Source organism: Battus philenor, unplaced genomic scaffold, assembly GCF_028537555.1.
Source record: "Battus philenor isolate CCGP_79_NKW_IND1 unplaced genomic scaffold, ilBatPhil1.0.hap1 SCAF_4, whole genome shotgun sequence".
Lineage (NCBI taxonomy): Eukaryota > Metazoa > Arthropoda > Insecta > Lepidoptera > Papilionidae > Battus > Battus philenor.
Window position 1 is genome coordinate 17010534 of NW_027181704.1, and position 27395 is coordinate 17037928.

Here is a 27395-nt window from a genome sequence, read left to right on the forward strand (position 1 = left end):
CCGAGTGATAATGTGATCTGTGACAGAAGCGGTCGTGCGAATTTTCATTTTAGGAATTAGCGAATAGTGAACTATTTATTTAAAAAGCTGTGTTTTTGTTGTTGTTAAATGACGTGACAGTGAATCAAAATGCAGTTCTATAAAGAGAGGATTCTGAACGCGGCTCAGTTAAAAAGATTGAGTGAACACAAATATTCGTGCACCAGCGCCAGTATATTGGACGCATGGCTTCAGCCTTGGTGGTGCTGGCTGGTGTCGAAAACGCCGCTATGGCTTGCCCCGAATCTCATTACAATATTAGGTCTAATAATAAATATAGTCACGACATTAATTCTAGTTTGGTGAGTACTTCAGGAATGGGTTTGTCTTTGTAATATGTGTCACGAGCGAGCGAGCGGAACGACTTTCATTTTTGCTTCGCGGCTTTCAACCTACATTTTACGAGATTTTTTGATCGTAATGTTGTCTGTTAGGCCTCAATGCGGCGGCCGCGCGTGCCGCACGCGCTGCGATTGGCCGACTCGGCATCGCACCACTACGCATCGATAACGAATTTGACAATCAATTCGCTATCACTACTACGAGTGCCTCTTCCACTGTTGAACTTAGGCATGTTGTCTCTTAAAACTCACAGATTCGGCATCATCAAGCCCCAAGTTCGATGATGAAACTGTAAAAGCGGTTTAGGTTAACAGCGCCGAACATATGGAATGTAAACAAGGATATCTCGGATTTCTTCTACCTGTGTAAACATTCCTTGAATTGTTTGGTTTCTAACAATATTTTGTAACCATGTCAATGCTACTCTGTCAATTAATTGAATTATGAAGATGAGATTAAGGAGTGAGGATGATGATACCTTCTATTCTAGTCTCTTAAACTATGTTTATTGCAAGTATTGTTATTTTTAGTAAAACATAGTAAAAGTAGTACATGAAAAAGTATTATCAGATTTAAGACTCCATTACAAAACATAAAAAAACTGCTTCTTATTAAATTACACAATATATTGATTATTTAAATGATATGTACAGCATTTTCTTGTATACATTGAGTGTAGCAAATATGAAATTAGGTATAGAGGCATATCATAATCATATCATAAGGTGGAGAATATCAAAGATATTGTCTGATGTAACATTATTTCCTCCACACTAATATATGATCAGCCAGGTAGTTATAAGCAGATGTTTAATGTGGAGTATGTTAGCATAGGGGCTGGCTTCCATCGGAGCCACTCCCACAGGGCTAAATCCATTCATGGAGCTTTATGATGTCAAGTCTCTTCAAGCATTTAGCATCATTTACCACTGTTCAAATTTGAGCAGCTGATGTAATATAATTTAAATTTGAATATTATGTAGGTAGTTGTTAAAGCATTTTGATACATCCTCTTTAAACAAAAGCCTGAATTTTGATTAAAGAGGTGTATAATAATATGTATGGTGCATATTGTTTTTATAAACCAAGTAATTAAGTGACAAAACATATTTAAAAAATATGTATTATTATTAGATGTATAATTAACATAATTAGATATTCTGTAAAAATAATGCACCAGTTAACTTCTATGCTATTATAGCATTACTTGAGGAATGCATTATCTCTGAACTGTGACAGGTTTTTTTTTCATATTTTGTTAATCATACACTCAGTTAAATGTTAGTAAAGTTGTAATCATTATGTCATGGCCTCGTGCAGTTATTCACACATACTTCAATCTAAAGTTGTAATTCTGTATTTTTAAAACTTAACATGGAATATATTTAAAAAGTATTCAATAGGTATGTTAAAACTATGTGACACTATATTCTTAGCTTGGTCAAATAAGAGACACTGTATATTATAATAGGAAGCAACAATTTGTATGTTCCTCATATTCTTTCCTTTTCATCATTATCATCACTTAAAGCACAGGATGTCTGCTGATGGACATGGATTTCTAATAAAACTTATGATAAATATCTGATGTCAACGAGGTCGTCTCTCCGTCTTGTGAGTGGATGTCCTATGCTGTGCTTGCCAGTCTGTTGTCTCTACTTCAGAACCTTAAGGTTCCAGTGTCCATTTGTTCTGTATTCAAGTTCCAACTGTAGGACTATGTTAGTTATTTCATCAATGAATTTCCTGATTCCTAACATCACCATAATATCAGAGGGTTTTAGTTATCCTAGTTAGTTGTGTCCTCTTTGCAGAGGAATAGTTTTACCTGGAATCTTGTGCAAACTTTGTAGTCTCTTATATTTAAGGAATAAGATCCCTTGCAGTTCATGCATTAAATCATGTATAAAAAAACCTTGATATAGAAATTTCTTACACTGTTCTCAAGAAATATTGATTATATTCATACTGTACAATACAAGTATTTTATGATATATTTATATTTTGTCATTGTAATAATTGTAGTGGTACACAATAATTTAAATGTTTAAAGGTACATAGGGAAGCTTATTTGAAAGAATAAATATATGTTTAATTTGTATACATAAATATGGACATGCCTTCTTTAATCAAAGACTTGAAATGGATTACAATTTAGAATTTCACATGATGAAGAAAAACACCTGTTTACACCAAACAGGTCATTTATGGTGCAGGTTTCTCGAACAGCATTGGTTGGATCATTTAACATTTGGTTAGATAGCTTCCTACCAGAGTAGACTGTGAAATTGAGCACTAAAGTGATGTAAGGCCTATGAAAACTAGTATCTGTGATGATAGTCCCTGGATCTGTACCTATCCCCCGTTACCTATTGTGTGTGGAGTGTATGAGAAATTTTCTATATGTGTGTGTGTGTGTGTGAGAAAGAAGCTGCCTCTGATGTTCTTGTATAAACTGCTTAAGAACTTCTTTGTATCAGCAAATGTGAGTGTCATTAGCTGTTTAATTAGCATATTACACTTCATTTATTTTACACATAGTTTTATTATCGGGTCCACACTGTTGCCTAAGGTTAGTCTCCTCTTATTTGAAGTAAAGATGGCACTTAGTGTAAATCTCTTTTATAGGTAGAAAATTAAGAAGCTAGAAATAATTACATCCATACTTTATGTCATATACATATTCCATAATATATGATTTTTTAATAATCATATAGAACTGTACTCCGGTTTTACTTATCATGTAGTATTAACTTTTAGAAAGGTGTATAACTAGTTAAGTTTTTTTATGTATACTATATGTAATCATATATGTAGTTAACCATATAAAAGTGCACTTTTGGGGAACCTCACTTCAAGCCACTATTGTACTACTGATGTTTTATGTAATGGCCTGACACAAATGACTCCGAAAAGGGACCTCGGCTAGGGGTGTTACTGGATACCCGTTTAGCATTTTGATTCCAAGTGAAATTAAAGTGTTTCAAAGTTAAGTTAATCAGTAGGTACACATCTGTGGGAGATTTATGTCACCACAACTGCATATCGTCTTCATTATGTCAGCAGATAGGCACAATGCAAAATGTCTTCATTTAAGCAGCCACTTTTGAATCGTCGATTCATTTATTCACGTCAGCCGATAGACGCCCACTGCTGGGATTACGCTCTAAAAATCGCCACAATGACTGGTCTTGTGTTACGACCGTTGCAACACTTCCCGCGATCATGAATATATCACGAGCCGGTAGACAATGCATGTATGCTCCCCCCCACTAGGAGACTAACATCGCTATATTAATATATTATTGTTATAATTTATGCAAGGGTTGAGACAAAAGTATAAATATGAGTGTGTGCGGGGCAGGTACAGCCCGGACGGGCGGCAGGAGCCCCCGCGCTGGGCTTGCGCGGTTTGCGCGCTGGGCGTGTTCGTGTACCAGAGCCTGGACGCCATTGACGGCAAGCAGGCGCGGCGCACGGGCAGCCAGTCGCCGCTGGGCGAGCTGTTCGACCACGGCTGCGACAGCATCTCCACCGTGTTCATCGCGCTCGGCGCCTGCATCGCCGTCAAGCTCGGCGATTACCCCACCTGGATGTTCTTTCAGGTCAGTCCTGATGCCATTACTCATTTTTAAACATTTTGATAGAAAAAAAATTTAGGACATCTGCATTTATATCCTTATATAGTGCTGATAGTAATGTGTATATCGACCTACTTTATATGAGGCTCAGTGGCGTGGTTATATACAGTACTAAGGGTTGGCTTCTGATGACGCCATGACCCGGAAACCAGTTCGAAAAAGTTTCTGGTGCAGCAGTCCAAGTAACAAATGAGCATCTGTTTTGATGAAAAATCCTATAATGGTTTACGATACAGTCCGTGAAGTAAATTTTAAAGCCGTGATAAGTGATAAGTTTCAAAATTTTCTTTTTTTTTTGGACCCAAAACTAGTTGTGTTTAATGTTTCTATAATTCCAGTCTTAGGTTTGTACATTAAACCATTATAATAAACTTTAACAGTTAAGTTTTTTAAGGGTACGTAAAAGTAATAGCTTTCTATAATTCCTTAAGTGGCCGAGTATTACATAAAGAACTTGATCTTTTAACGTAGAGATGGAGAGAAAGTGTAGTAGCCCTTCCGCGTAGTCCAAGCTCAGTTTTAAGCGGATAGCGCGGAAGTAATGTGATATTTGAATAAAGAAACGTTTGACAAAACAAAGTTTTGTGTTTGCTAAAGCCGCGTGACGTCAGCAGTAATAGGCACGCGACCGGACACACGTTGAATTGCGTGTCGTGCGTAAACTGTGCGCCTGCGCAGACGGTCGCGTTCACGTTACGCAACGGTGCGGTATCTGCCACACCGCGCCGCGCCGCCACGCGGAAGCTGCGACGCACCTCGCGTTAGCGGCGACTCGCTAAGAGCCAGTGAGGTCTCCAACGACCGACTAATTACAGTAATACCCCGTTTTACGCGAGGGATACGTTCCAAAAAAAAAAATTGCGTTAACTGAAATTCGCGTATAACGGGGTTTATGATTAAACATAGTCAAAAATTATTACCAAAAAAAACAAATCATTTTAATTAATCACTTTAATTCTAGGAACACTTTATGCAATACATACTCTTATTTTTTACGGAAAAATACATCTATTGTCTTTTGGTTAACGTTTTGTTTACGTTCTTGTAAAATACGTTCATAACACCCAACACTGTTGGGGATTGGGATCCTGCGACCATAGAGAAGTTGATGACTACATTATATTTATGCGCACTCTTTCGCGTAATTCGAGGCATTTGAGCGCGAAATTTGCAATTCGCGTTATAGTGAAACCGCGTATAATGGGGTCGCGTAAAGCGGGGTATTACTGTATACGTTTTATCTATCGCATATAGACCTACGAACGCAAATTCACAATCTTTTCAATTTTTTGTTCCAATGCATAACGATTTTATGATGAAACGATTATTGTATCACGTTCTAGTTAGTATGCCTAGTTTAATTATACACGTACAGTATATGTAGCATTGATGTGTATGAATAAATAAATTAACAAACGCAGGCTTCCTGCGCGCGGGCCGTCACTTCCAGTAGAGTACTAACAGCCAGTGGCAGCGGACGGTGGCGGTGTACACGGGGCCTGCCATAAATAATGCCTGGATAATCTGTTAAATGGGTCTAGCCCCGATGTCCGGCTGCAAAATAATATACTGATTATGTTAGGGTTGGCAACACTGTGAAAATTATGAATATTTGTGTGTTTTTTTTTTTAATTTTCTTCCGCGACTAGTAATTAGCTTACAACTTTTATAAATTAAGGTATTTTTTTGTAGTTTTTTAATTTTATCAGAAATGCTTGAACTATCTGAGAAAATTACTATTTTATGTATAACTTTTTCGAAACCTATGAAAATTTGCATTAGAAGCTATTTTTATCTTTGTTAATTGTTTTAACATTCATTGTGAAAAATAGTACTGCTCCGTAATTGCCCATTGTTTTCAAAAACTTGTTTTAAAAACCGTATATATTTACGATTGCGTTTGGAAGGCAGATATGCTGCACTTGCTCTTTTTAGAAAGCCGTTACGTTGATTATAGTTACAAGATGATACATTTTGTCCTTGAAAATAAGGAACATTCAAACAGCTGTTATGTCGGACCACGCACGTACAATACTCGTCAGACCAGTGCATCACGTTTACGTTTCCCTTTCGTTTAAGCAATAGATCTGTTATTTGTACCCACAAACTGCTGTACCTAAAATGTGTCTCCTAGAAATTGAATCGACTGTCTAAGATTATGAGTTACAATTCGTTAGTATTACTATTACAAATTATATAAAAATAAATTTTGCAGATAGGCAGGTTAACATGGTGTTCTAGCCTTAGATTGGTCGATGTGACGACATACCGTTAGCATTTTTACACCTAAACGAAAAATATTTTTTTAACATATAAAATTTTAACAGGACTCTTATTAATCGACAACTTTATAAAATTTTTGATTTTACTCTGCTTCGTAAGGTGTTATAGTTGTGCAAAAGAAGTAGGAAGAAACTCCACAACAACACATTTTTTTAAAAAAAACGTCTCACAGTATCGATTTACGCACATACACTTTCTGTGTAATAAAACCTAAAAACAAAATAATTAAGCGACGTCATTGCCAAGGATTCTTGTAATTCAAATATTCGTTTTTTGTATAGTACAGATATTTCGTCGATGTATTTTATTTTCCCTTGTGTTTTATTATCACAGTTAAGAATCCAGGGTGTGTGAGAAACAGTGGGAGAAATTGCAGGCAAAATTTTGATTTTCAACAATACATACCACCTTACATTTTACATTCTTCATACAATTCTATGATAACAATCAAAATAAAAAAAAACGTGTTAGGATCAATACAATGTATCAATCAAAAATTTATTAATCCATGAGGCAATAAATAAAGTAATTACTTTAAAATACTCGTTTAATTTATACATTTGCACTGTAACAGGCCAAGACCAGGCAAAGTAACCATTGTTGTCACCATCGTTTCAGCTGCAAAACGTACGCTAACATAGGCTTCCATTCAGTAGGAGCGATTGGGTACGACCTTATAAAGTTGTAAACAAAATAACGTATAATTATAATTATACATGAACGCGCCGATAGTACACAACAATGACTTCACTGTTGTCTGTTGGATGCTGTATCTGCAAGAGTCGTTTCAATTAACCGCAAATAGGATCCGTTATCTGGAATCACTGCGCTCGCGGGCGAAAACATCCTCCGCCTGTACGCGGGTCGTTGCCACCGGCTCCGTGACGCCGGCTTGCGTTCAATTATCTTAACGCAGGATGCACTTCGACCGTCCGGCGGGACCCCGGCAGCCGTAAACCCGGGATCAGCACTCTTCTTGAGAAAATTTACAATTTTTTGTTACACAATCTACAAAATAATCTTTATATAAAAAAATTTCTTCCTAAATTTTGTATCTAAATGACAAGATTAAAGCTAATATTCGTCTGCGGCCTGATTCCTTAATGCCAAGGGATCTACAAATATAAAAAAGCACAGGCAGTTGCCACCTCAAAATACTTTTATTATAATATATAAGTCTATGACCTGATAAGAATATCTTCTTTTCAGCCCATAGAAACTTGTTTGTGAGCAGTGGCAGTTCTATAGAATTATTGCACAAAGTGTGTATTACATAAAATTGTATCCCGGGAAAAGAACCCGCGACTTACAATCGCAATGTGTATGAGTATGATAAAATTTCTCCTGTGTGATAACCCATTATGCTGTCTCCTAAAACCATAAAGCTTAGAGATTTGCACTCTGATACGAAAATTCCTTTTGGCGAATCGAAGTCAACCAAGTCCGCTCGTTTTGCACTTTCTTCTTAATTCTTCTCCGCAACTATAACACTTTGGGAGGAAGAGTAAAAAATATAGATAAAAAAATAATAATTTAACAACCAATAAAAGTTCTGTTGGAAGTTCCGAAGTTGAATAAACGAATTTATTTTTTAGAGTAAGAATATCCGAATGGACTAATTTGTATCCGCGAGCGTTTTTTTTTTGTCAATTTTAAAGTTTTTTAATGAACGCTAAAAATCTTCGAACTATATATTTTCTAAGTTAAAGGCTTGTCCAGAATAAATTTTATGAAATTACTGTCACGAAAGACAATACAGGGCGACTACAGGCGGAGCGAGCGGAAGTAAACATTTCCTAAACTGATTTTGTATTTAATTTAATCAGATTATATCCCTGTGACCTACTCGTAGCCACCCACACTAGCAATAGTAATTTCTGTAAATATACAGTAGTAGTACTACAAAGTACTTCCGCACAGAGAGCGGTGCGCAAGGCCGATGTACTCGACGATATCTTATCTTATCACTGAACTAACTGTTTCTATATTAAATTTTAATCTGACCTTATTGATATTGTGATCTGTTGTAGTGATTGATAATTGGGTGTGTTATTATCATTTCAGCCGTAGGATGCCCACCGCTGGACAAACGCCTCCCCACAAATTTCCAATAGGATCGATTTGAAGTATCCTACATCCACCATCTTCCGTTTACCTTAACCCCTTGACAAAAATAAAATGTACATTGACTCATTCGAAGTATACCATTTAGTTTGGCTTGCCTGGCGCGACAGCGATCGCTCACGGATAAGCTCTGGATCAGCGCGTTGTATGTTCAATCTTAACTTACATTGCTGTATAAAATTTAATAAGATTCATATATAAAATTGCTACTTTACAATAAAAGTTTACAGCGGTAAATGAAATGCGCGACGAATCAGAGCCGTCATTGTATGTCAAGGGGTTATTAATATTGTGGTCAGACGCCCACGCTGTGCTTCCCGGTCTTTAATCTCCATTACAATACCTTAAAGACTCCAGCGACCATCGGTTCTGCTCGCTATATGGGCAGTTCAGTCACATAAAATCGTCAATCTGCTGGTCTCAGCTCATTAAGCAATCTTCTGGTCCCTAGTTCAACTTATTTCTATCAACTTGGGATACAGAGAAGGGCCCATAACATTGTGAAACCCCTGTAGTCACAGTCCGAAGGTACTCCGTAAGCCGGCACTGACGAGGATCTGGTTTAGCTCCTTTCCAAAAGTAGGCTATGCGATTAAACAGTGATGAAGCAAATATCAAAGCTAATTGATTGAAGATAATATGTCAAACACCTGTAGTCACGTGTTACCAGGTTAAAGGGTGCCATTAGGGGGAGCTCTTTCTGATTGAAGCGTTGCCATTACGTACACTAGTAATTAGTATAAATGATCCTTAGTACGTACTAATATGAGTACCGAACACCATCAGATGTGTACATTATCGAAAGTACACTTGGAACATTTTTCATTAAATGCCCGAGATGTTTATTTCCATACACAGCTGCGACCACTCGGCACACGCTCATATTTGGTTTAATATTGCGCCATGAATATATATGTTAAGTAAAACCACCCGTATTTCCACGTAACAGAGCTCTTTATGCGTAGCTTACCCAATCCAGTGAAAGCCGACTTAAACGAATAAAGACTTTAAAGTAAATCATTAAAGTGTAATTTATGTTGCGCTGTGAAATGAGGTTAATTTAGTATATTAGCGGGGGTTGGAGTTCCAAAGTTACGTGCGTATGATGTATGTGGTGCAATTTTTTTTCTATCTGTTTAGAAATACCACTTGTAAGTGAACAGTAATGACCTAGTGGTAAGGAACTGTGGCTTACTAAGGTATATGTAGCGAGTTCGAATTCCGGCAGGCGGTCGCTTTGTCAAATTTATACAGGGTGATCGGTAGTTATCTGCAGTCAATTAATGTTTCAGTGTAATAATGACAATGTAATAAGAAAAAGCGTTTTCATAATACGAATAACCCTATATCTAATAGATTCAGGCGTTACTTTGCGGAAGTCCATCCTAAATAAGAAAGGGACTAATATATAGCTATGTGTAATTCGCATTGTTTACCGCATGCGCATTTATCAGCGGGCTGGCGGGAGGCGCATTTTTTCGAAGAATCTTATTTTATTTTGTCATAAAGACAAGAAATAACAAGAAATAAATACAAATCAACGTTGAAATTACGATACAATACAGTGTGTATCTTAGTGTATCTTATTCTTGTTATATATATGTATGTATGTATGCGTGTATATGTATGATCCGAAAAGAATCCATAGGTAACTGAATATTGTACATGACCATAATAAAATTGGTCTGTTTTTATATCCTCTTTATATTCATAAGCTGGCATTGAGTTTATCCAACAATACATACAAATAATCATCGTGTGGGATATGAGTCCGGAATAAAGCATTGTTATTATGATAATTATTCCCAGCTTAATATTCCGAACTAAATATTGTTTCACAAATGTCATTGACCCGCACCGGAACGCACTCGAAGAGGCGAAATGTCAAAGGTCAAGGCCGTGCGAAGGTCGCTCAGCTGCGCCGCCGCCGCCTCGCTGCCTCGCCGTGTGATCGTGCAGCATTTGTCACGTTTGGCTTAACTTTTTGCTGCCACATTTATAAGCAGATACTGTGCGTTTTATTTTTCGTAGCAGCGTACTGAGGTTTTTAAATAGAGCAGGGGTAGTCAAACATCTTTATAGGTCGAGCCAATTAAAATGAATGCAAAGAGGTATATTTTTTTGCTAAAGTACAAAATCTGTGAAGTGTCATTATTTAAACTAAGTTTGAGAGACATACGGCACGATATCATTTTTTTAAAATTGTGCACTCGGCACAGGAAGAATCCTTCAGTGTATCGCGTGGCGGTCTGTGAAGAAAGCCAATGCCTTGTAATGGTACCTCCATGGCCTGAAAAAAAAATACGATCCACATGATAAAATAAATTAAAAAAATATCTTTTATACAAAATTATTAACGATTTCTCTTCAAGTCCCATATTTCGGTGCAATATTTAAAAATACAATTCATGTGACATTCTCTCGGACCTATGTCAGGAATTAATTTTTAAACTTACTAATTATTTAGTAATTACTTAAATTATTTACTAATTATTTTAATTGACAAAGAAAATTATCAGTGTGATTGACATATTTTTGCATATGTCGTTTCAGCCTATAGAAGTCCACTGCAAGCCATTGGCCTCCCTAAAAACCTTACCTTAACTATAACGTCGGTCTACCTTGTGGGGTGTCTACCTCCACGCCGCATCCACCAGCTCGTGGCTGCCAGTCGAGATCCTTTGGCCACAACGGCGATGACTGGTTTTGCACCGCCCAAATCCAACGACATTGATTTATTAACAGATGTGTTGTTGTGGAGTTTCTTACTGCTTCTTCTCCACAACTACAACACGCTGCGAAGCAGAGTAGAGTCTAGGGAGATATACCATAGTGGCCATGCTTGGCAGGTGCGTTGGCGTTGGCAGTGTAGTATTATGGTAATAGAAGATCCTGCTGCCCATACTCTGCAAACTTGTTTGTGAGCAATAGCAATCATACATTATTAATGCATAAAGTGTGAATACGTTTGACCCTAATATCGAAAGTTTCAGTCCTTTACCGCTGGCCTGACACTGTTCATTCGTATATTTATATGAGCAGAAAGTGCACATGTTAAACTAAATGAAAACTTTGTAATATAATTTTTTTTAGATGCGAAAAGTTATACTGTATGAGTTTTAAAATGTATTATATTATGAATACAAAATATTTTATGGCTGTTCGACACATGAGTTTATAAACAAATTTATTTATTGCAAGTTGATAATAAATTATACTCATTGTTGAATCTTGGGAGGTCGTATAGTTCGGAAGACGCTGGAACAACAGGTTCTATTGGAAACTAGAGAAGCTTTTATGATAATAACACGGTTACCACGGTTTATTTCATTCTAGAGAAATAACACGACATCCGATTTGCTTATCACGACACTAATTTATAAAAGCTCGTATATGTCTTCTCTGGCTTATGACCTAGATATGCTGCATAGTATAATATGCTTTTAATCATGGAGGGTTGCAAGACTCTTCTTCCCAGATTGCACTCAGATACAATAGTAGACCATTCGATCCTAATATAAACCTGTTTCCACGCAACGTTTCCATCACGGATTGAATCGTTTGAACCGCTGACAAGAAATTGCGTAAATTACTTAATTTCAGGAAAGGCAATTAGAAGTAATAGGTTTTGCTGACGTTAATAAAGAAAAATGCATCGATAAATACTAGCTGCATCCGAATCCAATTACTTATGCGTACGATTGCACTGAACTGAACGGCTTTCTAATTGCAAACGTCCCTGTGCAGCCTTCATGCGGGTAGCACGCGAATGTGGGTAGTTTGTGAATTCGTGTAATAATGCAAACAAGGAACCGGCACATTGATTAGGGTTTACAATGGCGAAATAGTTTTTTTTTTTTTTCATTTTTTAAGTGACGTGTCTTAATCACTTCACCGGTCTAGAGTTTTGAGAATTAAATACAAAATCTGTATAGCATTCTATTTTTAATTAACCCTTAATAGCCTGATTTACGAAAGTGATTTTTTTAATATTACTGTGTTTGCTTGAGGGTCTACAAGAAGGGAAAATAGTTTTTTTTTTTTTAATTTTGTTGGAAAGAATATTATACAACAGTAAAATACGTACAGCCAACCTATAAAAAAACTAATAGTAATGTGAACATTCGGTTTAAAAGATTGGTATCAAAATTGAAACTCTAGACTATTAAGGGTTAAGATGTGCAAAAATCACACTGTCTTTAAATGATAAAAATAAGTTATCACCTAATAACAGGTACACTTCGTAAGTATTTAAATCAAGGCTTTGTTATCAACTTAATTTTATTTTATTATACTTATATCACCTTCCTCCATTGGCCTCTGCACTGCCTATTGAATATTATTTTAATGCAAGTCCGTTGAGTGTATAATTTTTATGTATAGATAGTTTATATGTACGTGTAAGTATACGTTCTAACATGAACAGCCGTTTGAGAGCTGCGAGATAAGCGACTCACATTTCTCAAACTTGAGATCATTTGGAGCGATTTTGAGATAGCTGACAATAGCGGACGGAGACGGTCTTGGCACGCGGCTACTGTTGGGCTCGCCACGTTGCGCAATTTGATAGGACAGTCCTGGTCAAATATCAGGACCATCTGAGCTTCTAAAAGCACACGTTAGTATCATCAATACAGGATGACAGGTTATGGGTGTAGTTCAGTATCAGTTTCTGTTTTATTTTACATTAATAAAAACCTGCAGGGCAAAAGATCGCAACCGAACTTTGCAAATGACAGATGTAGATTGACTATTTGCCACAGTGTAAACGCATCTTTGGCACAGAATCACATAACTATAAGTTTTTAGTATTAATTCTGTTCGGTGAATACAGAAAGAAGCCTAAATTAAATAAAAAAATTAAGGTATAGGTTACTGCATTTACGTTGTCGTGAATAATTTAGCTGTTTTACGTTTATTTACTACAATCAGGTGTGTGTGTCACACTTTATTTTGGTTAAATGATAATTTGTTTTAAAAGTAAGTATCCTGAACTATTACAATGATTGGATATCCTAGTTTGTATATAGTAATGTCACTCAGCAGCGGGCGGTTTGCCAAGTTTAAATCTAAAAGTTTTGCCCAAACATGCGGGCTAATTCACCGCGAGCGGTTCCTTGCCAACGGCCAACTGAACTGAGACGTCTGGCCGGATATTCTTGGCAAACGATTCCTCCGGCCTTGTTCAAGTTCACGGTTAAACCAACACTTGGCAGGTGCGTGATGATGCCAAATTGGATGCATTGCTCTGCCTGCACTAGCATTATTAACTGAAATTGTTTATAAGAATTTTTTTGTTGTCTTGTGCCAATGGGAACCCTTTTGCTAAGTACTGCAGTACAGATTAATCCGTACTATTGCGCTCATATTCAGTAAGAGTCCCAGATGTATATGATACATTTTCTATCAATTTACTCTCAATTAGTTTTTGTAAATGATAATCCAATGGCACGTCCAATGTTTTGCTGAATTTTTTTTATAAAATCTGATTCCGTTTATTACAAATGAATTAGAGACTTTTTGTAAATACACTATGAACGTCCTATATTTTTTTATGGGTCTAGACCTCCGAGGCTTCACTCTCGCTCGTGAGCTGGTGTAGACGGATCGCAAAGTTTCAACATCAACTAGACCTTTTTTACCTTTAAAATTTTAAAGAACGCAATACGCTTTGTGCAGTCGCACAAACAGTAGCCAATTACGCTCGCTAAATATTCCGTAACACAGTAATTACACGTTACGTTAGCACGTGCACGCGGCGTGCACTTGCGCGCGGGGGTGTACCTCGATGACTCGTGAGGCAATTGACGAAGCACGTTGCTTAGCTGGAGATGGACATGATCTTTCACGGTATATATATAGTTCTACTTTACCCTCACTTTATCCCTACCTTTTATACTTTTATTCAAGAAGTAATCACTCGTATGATAATAAGAATGTCAGGAATACAATGTGATAGAAACTTGTATAGAAAATACCTCTACAATGACATCCCTTTACTGCACGGGTTTCTCGTTCCTTGATATGTGAAGAGACTACAATAAAGCGAAGACGGGTTTTTCGTTTCACGTTTACAGATATCTATAACACAATACTTCAAAATTTACTCACTTATAAATTCTACACGGTTTTATGAAATTTATAATTTTGATTTTACGAACTTTTTAATAAAACACTGTAGTACGTTATTTTACTAATTTCTTGAATATTTCTGATTGATTGTGTGATAATTCAAAAGCATTCAAATTTCAAAACCTATACCAAATTGCCTCCATAGAACCTATCTATTTTATGGACTTTAACTTTGATCATTGCCGTCGTCGCTTGCAGTGTTTCTGCGCGATGACGCTGTTCTACTGCGCGCACTGGCAGGCGTACGTGACGGGCACGCTGCGCATGGGCCGCATCGACGTGACGGAGGCGCAGTACTCCATCATCGCCATTCACCTGGTCTCCGCTACCCTCGGCGCCGAATTCTGGTCCACCAAGGTAATGTGATTCAACCGCACTACCCACTGTCAATCGCTGCTCCTCATTTGTTTTGGATGGATGGTGTTGAGTTTTTAATTATTACTCCAAATAATTACACAAAACATTATCTGTGTGTATAATAATATCAATAATTATAATCAAATTTGCGACGTGTATAAGCGCTAGAAATAAAGGTCGGCTTTGTCAAACTTCTCTGTAAGCTATATAAAATTAATAACTCTTGTTGGCAAATCTGTCAATCGATTTTAAAAATAAATTGCTTCATAAATATTTACAAACTATCAAATTTTTAAATTTGTGAGCGATAATACAGCTTGGGAATAAATTTCTCTAACAACTGAATGATCACATGAAAACATGACTGAGTTTGTTGTGGGCTCTAGTCAGATCACTCTGGTCACAAATGATCAACGTAATTGAACCAAAAGAAAGCGTGCCTTTAACAGTTTGACCTAATAATGTGTAGTTGTTTCAAAGCTGACGTATTCTGTAATAGTTTCGTACTATTTATATTTAAAAGACGCCAACCGCAGAAGCTTAGAAGGCGCCTTTTAAGTCGCACTATCGCAGCGCCCTTTGTAATACGATTGTATTAAAAAAAATGTTATTTTTTTAACTCGTATGCTAGGCGTGTAATGAAAGATCTGTGGCAGAACCAACTCTGGTGAGCACCAGACGCACGCTCAACACCATCCGACCACAACAACGCGAACGTTCATTTCATCGGCGCTCATTACATCAAAGGCATTAAGTTTTAAAAATTCCCACATGACATCACGATAGATTTGTGACTATATCACCATATTGATCAACTTGTTACCATTTATTAAGATGAATAATAATTTAAGTAAAGGAATTAAAAAAGCAAATGTTTAAAGCTCGTTGGATTTTGTTTGACCATGTTAAGGTTTATAGAAGAGGTTTTCAGCACGGTCGCCGCACCAGCGCGTTTCATTCATTTTTGGTTTTGTTTAGTGTAGCCAGATTGAAGTTAAAAAAATGCAAGATCCAATCTGTTACATTTGGACCTTAAAAGGGTTGTAAAGAGAGTAGGAAACCCTTGCCCAGTTCGTTGGGGCTGCGGAGTGAGGGTTTGCGGTGGACCGGGCGTAACGTGTGCACTGCTAGGTGGGCGCGCTGGAGCTGCGTTACTCGTTGGGCGGAGTGGCGCTGGTGGGCACGTCCTTGACAGTGGGCGCTTTGGCTGCCGCCATCGTGGCCGGCGGGGTCGGGAAGAACGGCTCCACAGTTGCAGTGAGCGCGACCTCACATTCGCTTGGGGGTTTGGGGGTCGGGCCGGACCTGTCCACCATGTCCGAATTGGCTTATTTTCCCGCTTTTCGTTACTAACTACCAAATCATACATTACATTTTCATTTATTTGTATAAAGCGCGGTACGAAGCGAACTTTTGAGTATATTATATATATACAACGCAATATTTAATATTTGCAACCACGCAGTAAACGATCAAGCCTAGGTTCCTTCCTCTCGGACACGCTTCAATTGAAATGCAAAACATGTATAGAGTGGTGGTCCATATCGGGTCACCTCTCAGACGCCACTATATCTGGAGCATCCGCCCAAGCAATCTAAGAGCTGAATTCGGCAAAAATCTTTGTGAATTTCTGAACCGAAACCGATTCCGAGGAAGCTTAAATACAAAAAATTAAACATAGGTCAGGGGCCCTCAGCGTCCTGCCTCCTGCTCCTTGCGGAATCTACAAATACCAGTAAAAAATAATAGTTGTATTATATAAATAGAATATAAAACTTAATCTACTATCAAAATTTATTGAACGGACATGTTTTCCTACGTTTACGGTGGTGTGAACCCAAACTTGATCCCCACGCCCCCAACCTGATTAATCTTTGAAACTTCTAGTCGTGTCCCGTAAAGAGTATATATACGTAAAATGTTTGTTCGTAGGTCGATGTGTAGGAGTCGTATTATAGATTTAATTAGTTTCAGTTGGTTCGATGCGAGGTACCTTGGTTTCGCTTGTCAGTTATCATGTGGGTTTTTTTAATGGCATGTGTCTAGTCCGTGGCCGCGGCCGTGCTCGCCGCCTGCCGGCTCGCTGCACTTGATGCAACTCGGTTTTATTCACAGCGAGTGTGAGCACGGCGCGGACCATTAGCTCCCAGTAATCTCAATGTCGTATCTTTATTAAAGTGTGCGCGGGTGCTAGTCACCTCCGGAGATGTACGAGCGGCAGTCTGTTCTTAAACGCCTCGTGTGCGTCGTGTCGCATCGCCGCTCAGACCTCAGGCGGTGACTATCACACCGAACACACTGTTGTATAACTCACGTGGGTCTTCACTCATTTGGATGCGTTCATTTCATGTATTCATATTTCATTGTTCAAAAACGTACGTATGCACTGTATTATTTGTTTATTTTATAATATTTATTCATACGTTTCTTTGAATTTCAGCAGTCTTTAGATATATGGTTTAGTTAAAAATATGAAACTTTTATGTATATCTTTGCAGTTGTTTAACTTAGTTTTCATCTATTGGACTTAAAAGTGGCTGAAAACAACAATATCGTATGCAACACACGTTTGTAAATTACAATTGTACCTTTAACCAGAGTTTCACATTGCTCACGGAATATTTCTTCCTGCGATAAGTTTGTAAAGTCTGTTTCTTACTTCTATATTTGATTTAGCTGTACACAATTTTAGTTAATTTTATTTATTGTAATCTAAATATGCTGTAACATGTAAAAGGATTAAAAAATAAAAATCAATGTGAAAATCATTGAAAAAAAATCACGTAAAATCAGTTATAAAACGAATCATAGTTTTAATTGAAGTCGGCAATATTAGCTATTCAAGATGTCTTGGTCCAATATGTACACCCATAGTTTATTTCTACAGGTTGATTGGATATAAGTGTAAAAGATTTAAAGTGGTGGATGTATAGCTAATTTAATATCAATTATTGTAAGGTACATTATACTAAAAATGGTTCCAGAAATAATATATAATATTGCCTTCGTAAAATAAAGAAAAAGATCAGAGAACTGATCAGAAATTGTTTGCAATTCGTCTCTGCGTTTTATTAGCAAGTTATTGGCCCGACGAATTCCAATGAAAAGAATAAATGAATGTAAAATTTCTCAAAGTGTTCACATTTCGTTGGTCGCTGGACGGAATAGTCTTTGCACGAGACTGTATATCAAATAATTTTTCTGTATATCAATATTTTAAATATTAATTTGCTTATCCGCGTCCTACCGCAGCGGCGGCTTACGTCAAACGCATATATGCGTTATGCTCAAAAAGTTAAAGATTTTAAACCTATACCCAATCACCCTGTATAAGTAAGGATAAATGTCAGCTACTTACATTTGATGCGCACTCTTGCGCATGCGCCGCTGTGTGCGTGCGCGCGTGGTGCCGCACGCACACAGCGGTGAGACCGACGGTGGCGGCGGCAGGTGGCGGGCGTGGCGTGGCCGATGTCGTTGCACGCGTGCCTGCTGTCCGACGCCACGCAGCTGCTGCTGCTGACCAAGTTCGCGGGCACCTTCCGCGTTAGGGGCTGCGGGAAGAACGGCTCCACCGTCGCCGTAAGACACGCCGCCCGCCGCGCGCGCCCGCCCGCGCCCGCCCGCGCCCTCGTGCGGGCAGCTCGTACCGGCGCAGACTCGAGCCGCATCGAAACCTCATTTGGCACGAATTACACTCGATACAGAAGCTTCAGGTTCTGATTGAAGTGTTGAAAGTAAATGATAACATTTGTCACGGAAATAACAGTTAATTTGCAATGAAATATTGATGTCTCGATGCCCTTCGACTGTGCGCTAGTATGAATTGACCCTTAGCATTGACTGATTACTCTCACTGTCCACGCTTAAACTGCGTCACGTATGTTTAATTTTAATTTGCATCCGGACTCACCCGGACGCCGCGTGTCGCGCGGGCGCGCGGAGCGGCTGCTGCAGGTGTTGCTTTTAGGCGTTTTATTTATTTTCCGATCGGTTTGAGTAGGTTGTGACTCGTGTGTTTGGTGGTCCACTAACGTTTTGGTTGGTGGTCGGGTTCTGTCGGCCGAATGAGTGAAGACGACACACGCGCAGCTCCCGGAGTTGTAGTGCGATGCATTAATGGCATGTTTTTATTTCTATTCCCTGTGGGCGCCGCCTCGCCGATCGCTGCGTTGCCGCTGCAGCTGCCCACCGTCGGGATCGGCGTTAACCTCATGTCGAACTACGCGGTGGTGGTCATGACCCTCGTGCTCATTGTCGGCTACGTTAAAGTGATAATGCGGGGCGGAGTGGGGAAGAACGGCTCCACCGTCGCAGTAAGAGCTTGTCCGTTTGTGACGTCCGCACGGCGCGACCTGCGCGCATATGCGTGTGCGAACCTAGGGCCTCGAGCCGGGGGGGTTTAACATGCACATGTATCATGCATGCGTATATCTGTAGTCTGGTAACATCTGTGGTGATCACGAGCCGTGTGAAAGCCGCGCGGAGCCCGATGTCGCGGGCGGTGTCTGCTGTGCTTGCTCGAGTGTAACGTCACGCAAACCTTCCCGGGAGGAGCAGAAGCAGTAATAACTAACCTATTCCGCAATGCCGCTCAGTAGTTTATCCTGCCGCTTGATTCGCCGGCGGCCTGGCTGTCGTGGCGTCGTCACTTGTCCGATGTATGCACTCGTGGCTTGAGAGGGAGCTCATGTAACTTTCACAGCACGGGTACAGCTCTGTGTGTCAAATAATTCGCCTTTTGTATAAACATGGCACCTCTGTACTTATGGCTAACTTCACCGAAGATCAGGGCATTTGAATTGTACAATGTTTTTCTCGATGTTAACATCATTCTTAATTTTTTTTACGTCGCCTATTAAATCGGGTAATTGCGTTTATAATCAGAGCCTAAATAGTTTGAAATACACATATTAATTAATAGAAGTAGGTGATCATCGGAGAGATATGCATTGTGTTGAACCATTCGCGCATCGCACCGGATAACGCACGCCCCGCGCATGTTGTGTTTTTAATGTTTGTATGGTTTTTGTTTTGCTTGCCCTGTCTAATGCTTAGTGCTAATTCAGTATTTAATTAATTTAGTGAGTTTTGTTTTACGTATGTTGTCTAGCTAAATATAACTGTATGTTTGCTTTTTTCAATCCCAATAAATGACAAATATATTTTTATTTACTATATATAACAGCATGTTACTGTTTGTGCATTTATTTGGATTTCAAAATAAATGTTGTGCTCTCTAACTTGCATGTTTTAGAGTAAGGTTTACTAAAATCTATCGTTTGTCGCCGAGCGTTCCTAGTTCCAATTCAACTAATTGTTGTTCAATTCGGTAAATGTTAACATGTCTATAACTGAACATACGCACAGCTCGCGTCGAACATGTAATCCACTGTTAAATTGTTACGCACAGAAGTACAGTCATAGAGACAATTAGATCACTTCAATATTTAAAACAAATCAATTAATAAAATACTTGAACGGTGGCGACCATTGTTGGCAGACGTGGCATAGGCAGGACCCTGACTAGATGAAAAGACAACATTTTCAAAGACGCGCGAAGTCAATTGGATGTCGTCAGCGCAATACCGAGTATATCTTTGTAGTAGAAGGGGGAACCTTCGATGATGACAATCTTAATTTGTTTTAATAGTCATCATCGAGCGAGAGAACTAATCAAGATACGATAAAAAATTGTTAAACGTTAAGCATTATTTCTTGTTATACCATTTATAATGGTTTAATCTCTTTCGATAATTAGCCTTGAGTGTAAAAATATGAAAAAACAACTCACAAAAATGTGTACGTGATTGTACTTTAAACTTTGTAATGTTAAACGGTACTATGACAAGTAACAGCTCAAGCCGAGGTACCCTCAAAGATCTACTTGGACCTAGTCATTCCGTGGAGCGCTTGCCTCTTCTCGGTCAATATATATATAACGCAGCGGCCACATTGGGAAACAGTATAGCATGTCAGGTAAAAAAAATAATAAACGAATGCATATGTGTTCGACTTCGTTCAGTTAAAAGTAATAGTTGCGAAACGACTTGTATCTGTGTTCAAAGTGTATTAAGTGCTGGAGCGAGCTGTGCCTGAATTAAAGAATTTTGTAAAAATGTACTTTCTCAGTGTTACAATATAATCACGCATCATGTGTTACACCGGAACGCTCGACGAATAGCACCTCCCCGGGGTCCGTGTTACATCGCCGCTTTTGGCAGGGCACCAGCATCCTGTCGCCGGTGATCCCGTTCTCGTTCGTGGTGGTGCCCGCCTTCATCATCTTCCAGAAGAGCGAGTCCCACGTCTACGAGAACCACCCAGCGCTGTATATCCTCGCCTTCGGTATGGTCGCCGCGAAGGTCACCAATAGACTTGTGGTGAGTAAACAACGAAAGCTGTATTAGCTGCTAGATTTACGGTTAAGCTAGATTTCAGCATGAATCTAAAAAATGGTTCAAATTGTAATTATTTTTTTATTTTATGGTAACTGTTATAAAAAAATATCAAATCGGAGACAACCGATATGACCCGGCGAATTGGCGAGTTGAAGTTGCAGTGGGCAGATCATATATTGTGCAGAAAAGATGAACTCCGAGCCTTTAAGGTTCTGGAATGGAGACCCTCTGGCAAGCTTCAACGTCAGTTTCACTCATAAAGTACAACTTACAATTATTATCTCGTCGTTTCAGGCCATAGACACCCATTGCAAGATATAGGCCTCTCTCTCGAAGATATCTATGGGAATATACCATAATTGCCACGCTTGGCAGGAGAGTTGGCAATCGTAGTATGTGGTATTATGGTACGCAAAGAAAGCTACTGCCCATCTGGAAACTTTAAGTAGTGGCAATCCCATACAAGTAATGCACAAAGTGTGAATTATATAGAAGAGTATGTCCTGACTGTATGGCAATCGAATCCGCGACCTACGATCGCAAGTCACAGACCCTACCGATGGGCTGCCACTGCTCGGTTAATTGTTATCTACTTAGAGTTATTTAAATTGATCACTTGTACGTACAATGGAGAGTATTAAATTAAATATATCTCCGTTTCAGGTCGCACATATGACGAAGAGCGAGATGGAGTACTACGACTGGTCGATGCTTGGCCCCGCCATGCTCTTCCTGAACCAGTACTTCAACAACGCGCTGCCCGAGTACTACGTGCTGTGGTTGTGCACGGTGAGCTCAGCCTGTTCAGGGTCCACCGGGACTGTGGACTCTTGACGCTTGTTCCATATACAGATAAATTAATCATAAGTTTTCTTTTTTAAATCTATTCGGTGTAATATTCCTACCAAGTTTTAAATCTGCAAGCCTTATTATTCTTGAGATATCATTATGAATTATGATGTTTTAGTCAAATGTCATCTTTGAAAATTGTCAATTGTTAGTCTTATATTGTAGTATGATTTGTCTGTTGATACTTTTAATTGTATAGATAAATAGATAGGTTTTGATCATAGCTAATGACCCTCAACATGTTGCCGTGAACAATTATCTTAAAATTGGTTTCTATAGTGGTATGAAAATGAAAATTTTACTAAAGTTAGTGCTTCACTCCAAGTGGAGTCAAATGCGATGCAGTAAATGGTCACGGAAGGTCGGTCTAAACTTACTTGAATATTGCCTTCAACACATGTATGGTCATAATCAAATGAACTCATTCTTCGTAATTTTTCTGATATTTTATTAAATATAGTTACTTGTATACAAATGTATTACACTAATGTTTTCTAATTTTCAGCTGTGGGTCTGCGTGGACTTGATCCGGTACTGCGCACAGATCTGTTTAGAGATTTGCGACCACCTCAAGATTCGTCTGTTCCGCATACCGTACCCGCCCGCGAGCACGGCGGCGAGCATGCACGCGAGCGACCGAAACGGTACGGCCGCCCGGCGGACGCAGGCGAAGCTTGCCAAGCGCGCCTCCCACTCGTAGGAATGAGAGGAACGAGGGAGCGCGTAGAGGGCCACGCCCACACGTGCCCCGCTGTCAGAACAGGCATCCAGTTATAATAACGAATAACCAAACTATTGTCAAGTTGTGAATATTTCATTTGATGAATTGTTTAAGTGCAATTTTTATTTGTAAATGTGTTAGTTTTAACTTGAGCTACGATGGAAGGAATAATCCGATCTCCACCGAACCGGACTGAAACAATCTTTTGCTCACTACAATCTGGTTTTACTGCGCTCGCTCTAAATGTACACAGAGTATATTGACACAGAACTTTTTTTAAGTTATTGTGGACGACACGTGAACATGAATTAAGTACTTATCCTGTGCTTCACTCGCTCTGTTGCAAACTAACCAGCGGTGGGGAAGACGGTACTTCGGAGACTTGTTTCTCAATGAATTGACACATCTGTCACATTGACAATGACAGTTACGTTTGTGACAACTGCCCGAATGTCAAAATAGTATATTTATTTTTAATTTATTTTAATGGAACTATGATGGCCCGTCTTCCCCATTTTTCACTTTTAACGTCATGAGGCTACTTTGTATACGCAGACTGTACTATCGCTTGGCTTGCGGAGTGGCGACTCGCCGCGACCGCGCGCTCGCTAGGTGACTGTGCTCTTTAATTAAATCGCTGTTAGAGGAATGGTTTGATTGTAGAAGCTGTTTGGTCATGGTCATGGTCCTACACCTCACGTTGCCGTATAAGAGGTGTTACGGTGGGTTCCCACATTTCTACCATATTCCCAAAACTCGTCTAAAATGTAAAGAAGACCTACTGTGAAAATCTTCGTTGCAGCCGATTGATTTCCTAACAAGAATTGAATTAAAAAAAATATGATTGATCTATTACGAGATTACACTCGGATTAATTGGATCCATCCAATTAAACGTTGCACGTCTACTCACAGCTCAAGGAGCATATTCACTAACCAAAGTAGATCTTTCATGGACTTCCGTTTACTATTTATAAAACCCAATTTTTTGTCAAGCCAATGTTGACCTTCGTCAAATCTGCCATGGATCACTGAGAGTCCATGTGGACCACTTTGGAAACTAAGAGTATATAATTCCGATTGACAGATGAAACTGGACATCACATTATTGTTGGAGCGAAAAGCTTTAGTCCGTTAATTTGGCAGCCTTTCGAGTCTTTTTAGCTTTCATGTAAAATACAACCTTTGGGCTGAGTTTACTTATGAGTAATTTGCAATAAGTTGATTTGAGGTGTAGCTCGCACGTGGCTTCGAGCACAGATCCGCGGCGGGCGTGTTAAGTTTGATAGTTTAGACTTTATTGTGTGGGACGTTAGGTTGTTCTTTGAACGTCGCGGGCAATTGCGATAGGCCAGAGCCCGTGCGAGATTAATATGTGTACAGTAATTAGGTTTGTTGTTTGCGTTATAGTCTTCGATTGTTGTAATAATTATGTGAAATATCTCCGCGTACGTCAACTAAACCTGGAGTACTTTCGCCGTGCGTCAAAAATATAGCGTACTGTGTGTGAAAAATAATTTTGTCGCCATTTCGCGGCCTCTTGGAATGTCTAATACATCTCATGGCAATCAATATTGTCTCTATTTCACAGTGTTTTAGTTCGTTTTGTTTGACTTTGTAACAACGTGCGATGTATCTGATCTGAACCTAACTTGTGACGCTGAGTGAATTGCGTGTATATTGTGGTATCGTATTCGTGAGGGTAGATGGAAAAATCTTCGCTTACTATTTTAGCATAAGCTCTTATCGATATAGCGCTTCAGTTCGTGTGTCTGATGTGTTAAGATGCCATTGTTCTTAAATACTCATCGACGTTACAGCACAAATCATGATACTAAAAACTGCTCACGATTTTCATCTCTAATATTATAGACATAAGGATGAGTTTGTAAGCTAGTGCTCGGTGTTGGCTGCCCGCAAGCTATCCTGCATTTGTGTATGTGTGCGTGCGGCTTTCCAGCTGTAGACACTGTGCCACGAACTCTTTAAACTATTTAAATAGAAAAGTTAACCGTGTCTATCGAATTACAATTGTTTGTTTTTGAATTATCGTGTCCACGTCAGTTACCGTCGAGTTTACCAGTCGACCCGCACACCGCGACGCGCTGGACGACAGCTCTAGTTGTTGCTCCGTGACTGCAACTTGTAGGGTAGTTAAGAGTTTGATTCTGTGATAGTAATGTTCATAGAATCCGCATCTGATAGTATATAGGGCCGCGAATATTGTCTGGTGGTAACATAATTTTGTACCAATACATCCGTGTACTAAATGAGACAATTCTTATATGAGACAGTAGTCAAGTATAGAGTGAGATAGACATATGATCAGACCTTGACGTGCGTTGACAATATTCGTGGTGTGGTACCGGCCGCGCTGCAGAGTGTATTTTTATGTGAAATATAAGCGAATGTACATTTCCATCTATTGTTTTATTGTCTTTACATGGATAAGTACCAGCCACAGACAGATGTGGTAACCTTTGAATGATTCAAACAGATTAGACTATATACACTGCGCCGTCGCACGCGCATCAGACACCCTATGATATTGCCTTTAATGTAAAAGCTTTCCGCTTGATCATGATTAAAAGATATATTTATAATTCATCATGAAAAGCTGCTAGTACTTATTTACCTTTTCGTGTATATACTTGTTCTACTTTTAAATGGCGACATACAGCTTCAATCTATTTGAGTTCTATGACACGTATGAACTGCTAAGTACGCCCAGCGTAGACCCCTACAGTAAGCTGAAAGGCTTTGCATTAGACTTTTTACATGATTCGAATCATGTCAACTGATACCCTCGCTGCCAAGCATGAGCCTCCAGCCGAAAGTCGCCGCGATGATCTTGTGATGATTGGAATGCACTAATTTATTAAGTAGATTAGGTTTCTTTGATGTACTTCTTAAAAGGGAACCTCTGCTTCGGCTGTCTGTAATATATATTACATGTTTACAATTATAACAAGCAATCGTGGCGATATTTGAGGTATTCCTATGCCTTGCAGTGGGCGTCTATCGGCTGACACGAATGAATAAAATGTAAAGCTGCGTTCACATTCAACATTCTATTTAAGCACCAGACTATGTGTAACACTAGCTGCGGGTAGCCGGGCGCTAAGGTCAGTTTAGCTTTCTGCTTGCTATCTCTCTCACTCATATGTTCGCAACGCTTGTCACACGCACCATGCATGTTATCTTTGAGCGTATTTGGTCGCGCGCGTGCTGTGGCCACGTGACCGAGTGGGCTGATCTCGAGCGCTGGGGCGTTTCTTTTGCAGCGGCGAGCGACAGCGAGAAGTCGGACCCGGAGGACGTGGCGCCGCTTCTCAATAACAACAGCATCATCTCATGAGATCACTGTGCCGCCGTTGAGTTTACATCGATGTTATTATTAAAAAAAAATATCAATAAACCTCAGTCGCTGGATTCATTTGCGCCTGCGCATCATCCTACGCTTTGGCTCCCGTTAGCGAACTCGGCCGTTGCACTCGGGACCTTATTACAACCAATTGGGATCATTTTATAAATCGTATCGTATATCATCGAAAGTTTTGGTGACGAACACATCACCGAATTATATTTTGGCGACGCACTTTTACTGGAAATGTTCAGTTTGCTCTATCAAAAAGTAGATCTCGTCGATTCGGTGAAGTGTACGTCGATCAAAAGTCTTTTGATATAATTTCAGGGTACAAAGCGTTTTTTTTTTGCAAATATATTTAATATTACATTCTTGAAATCACAACTTTAGAAGGCTTTAGAAGAAAATTAGGATAGTAAAGTAGTAATGGCTAAAATGCCGAAGCCCCCACGGAAAAGTTCACAAAGGATTGATAATGACGACATATTAAGTTCGACCACATATTAATTCGCGTACTACGTAGTTTTTTGGGGACACATTCCTAACAAGAAATACATTACGATTATCAATACACAGCTCATAGAATCCATGACGGTGTATAAGCAACCCGAGTGCAAGGGATTAGTAAAATTAGTTATAATAGTAAGACAGAGTAATCGAAGCAGAGGTGGTTCCTCGTGGCCATCTGGATATTTCTACGGGGCTGCAGCTGCCAACGCAAAGCGTAAGCTTGTGCATATGAAACCTGAAATGCGCGGCAGCTATTTTATATACACTGCACAGAGTTAGCATATGAAAGAGACAGACGATTGACACGAATAAAATGGGCGTCAACAATTGTACAGAAATGTAAGGATGCGTTTACACCCCTATTTAAAAAGTGCAGACGCAACGTAAGGTTTAATATATTTATATAATTGACAACTTATTCAATGCCAGTTTCTTTAACATGATTAATAAAGCTTTAATTGATCGATTTCTTAGAAGGGTAATCACATTATTACAATTTTACCGTTTTATTTGTAATTTTGGAAACCTGATATAGAAATTCAATAATTCAAATGTGTTTTTTCATCCTAACCTTTTACCTGAATCTATGTTAGTTTAATGGGATAAAGTTAGTGCAGTTTTTTTTTAAAC

The 27395-nt window shown here is 39.0% G+C and overlaps 1 protein-coding gene across 4 annotated transcripts; it reads left to right on the plus strand.

The window, feature by feature from the left end:
• Positions 1-27246, plus strand: bbc (choline/ethanolaminephosphotransferase 1 bbc). Of its 4 annotated transcripts, XM_068772090.1 has the most exons (10): positions 1-341; positions 3746-3986; positions 14760-14918; positions 16050-16175; positions 18369-18500; positions 19103-19234; positions 21143-21301; positions 21983-22108; positions 22674-22812; positions 26173-27246. In XM_068772090.1, exons 1-10 carry the CDS (start codon positions 130-132, stop codon positions 26244-26246), a joined length of 1500 nt encoding a protein of 499 aa, XP_068628191.1. In that variant the 5' UTR covers positions 1-129; the 3' UTR covers positions 26247-27246. The 4 variants fall into 4 exon arrangements, with proteins under 4 accessions (XP_068628191.1, XP_068628186.1, XP_068628188.1 ...); XM_068772085.1 differs by lacking the exon at positions 18369-18500; XM_068772087.1 differs by lacking the exons at positions 18369-18500; positions 19103-19234.
• The last annotated feature ends 149 nt before the right edge of the window (positions 27247-27395 follow it).

Bases quoted from the DNA above. Each gene is read 5' to 3' on its own strand.
- bbc (XM_068772090.1), top strand. From the start codon at position 130: ATGCAGTTCTATAAAGAGAGGATTCTGAACGCGGCTCAGTTAAAAAGA. The intron at 3,987-14,759 runs GTCAGTCCTGAT...CGTCGCTTGCAG, and splicing joins CCACCTGGATGTTCTTTCAG to TGTTTCTGCGCGATGACGCT. The intron at 18,501-19,102 runs GTAAGACACGCC...TTGCCGCTGCAG, and splicing joins AGAACGGCTCCACCGTCGCC to CTGCCCACCGTCGGGATCGG.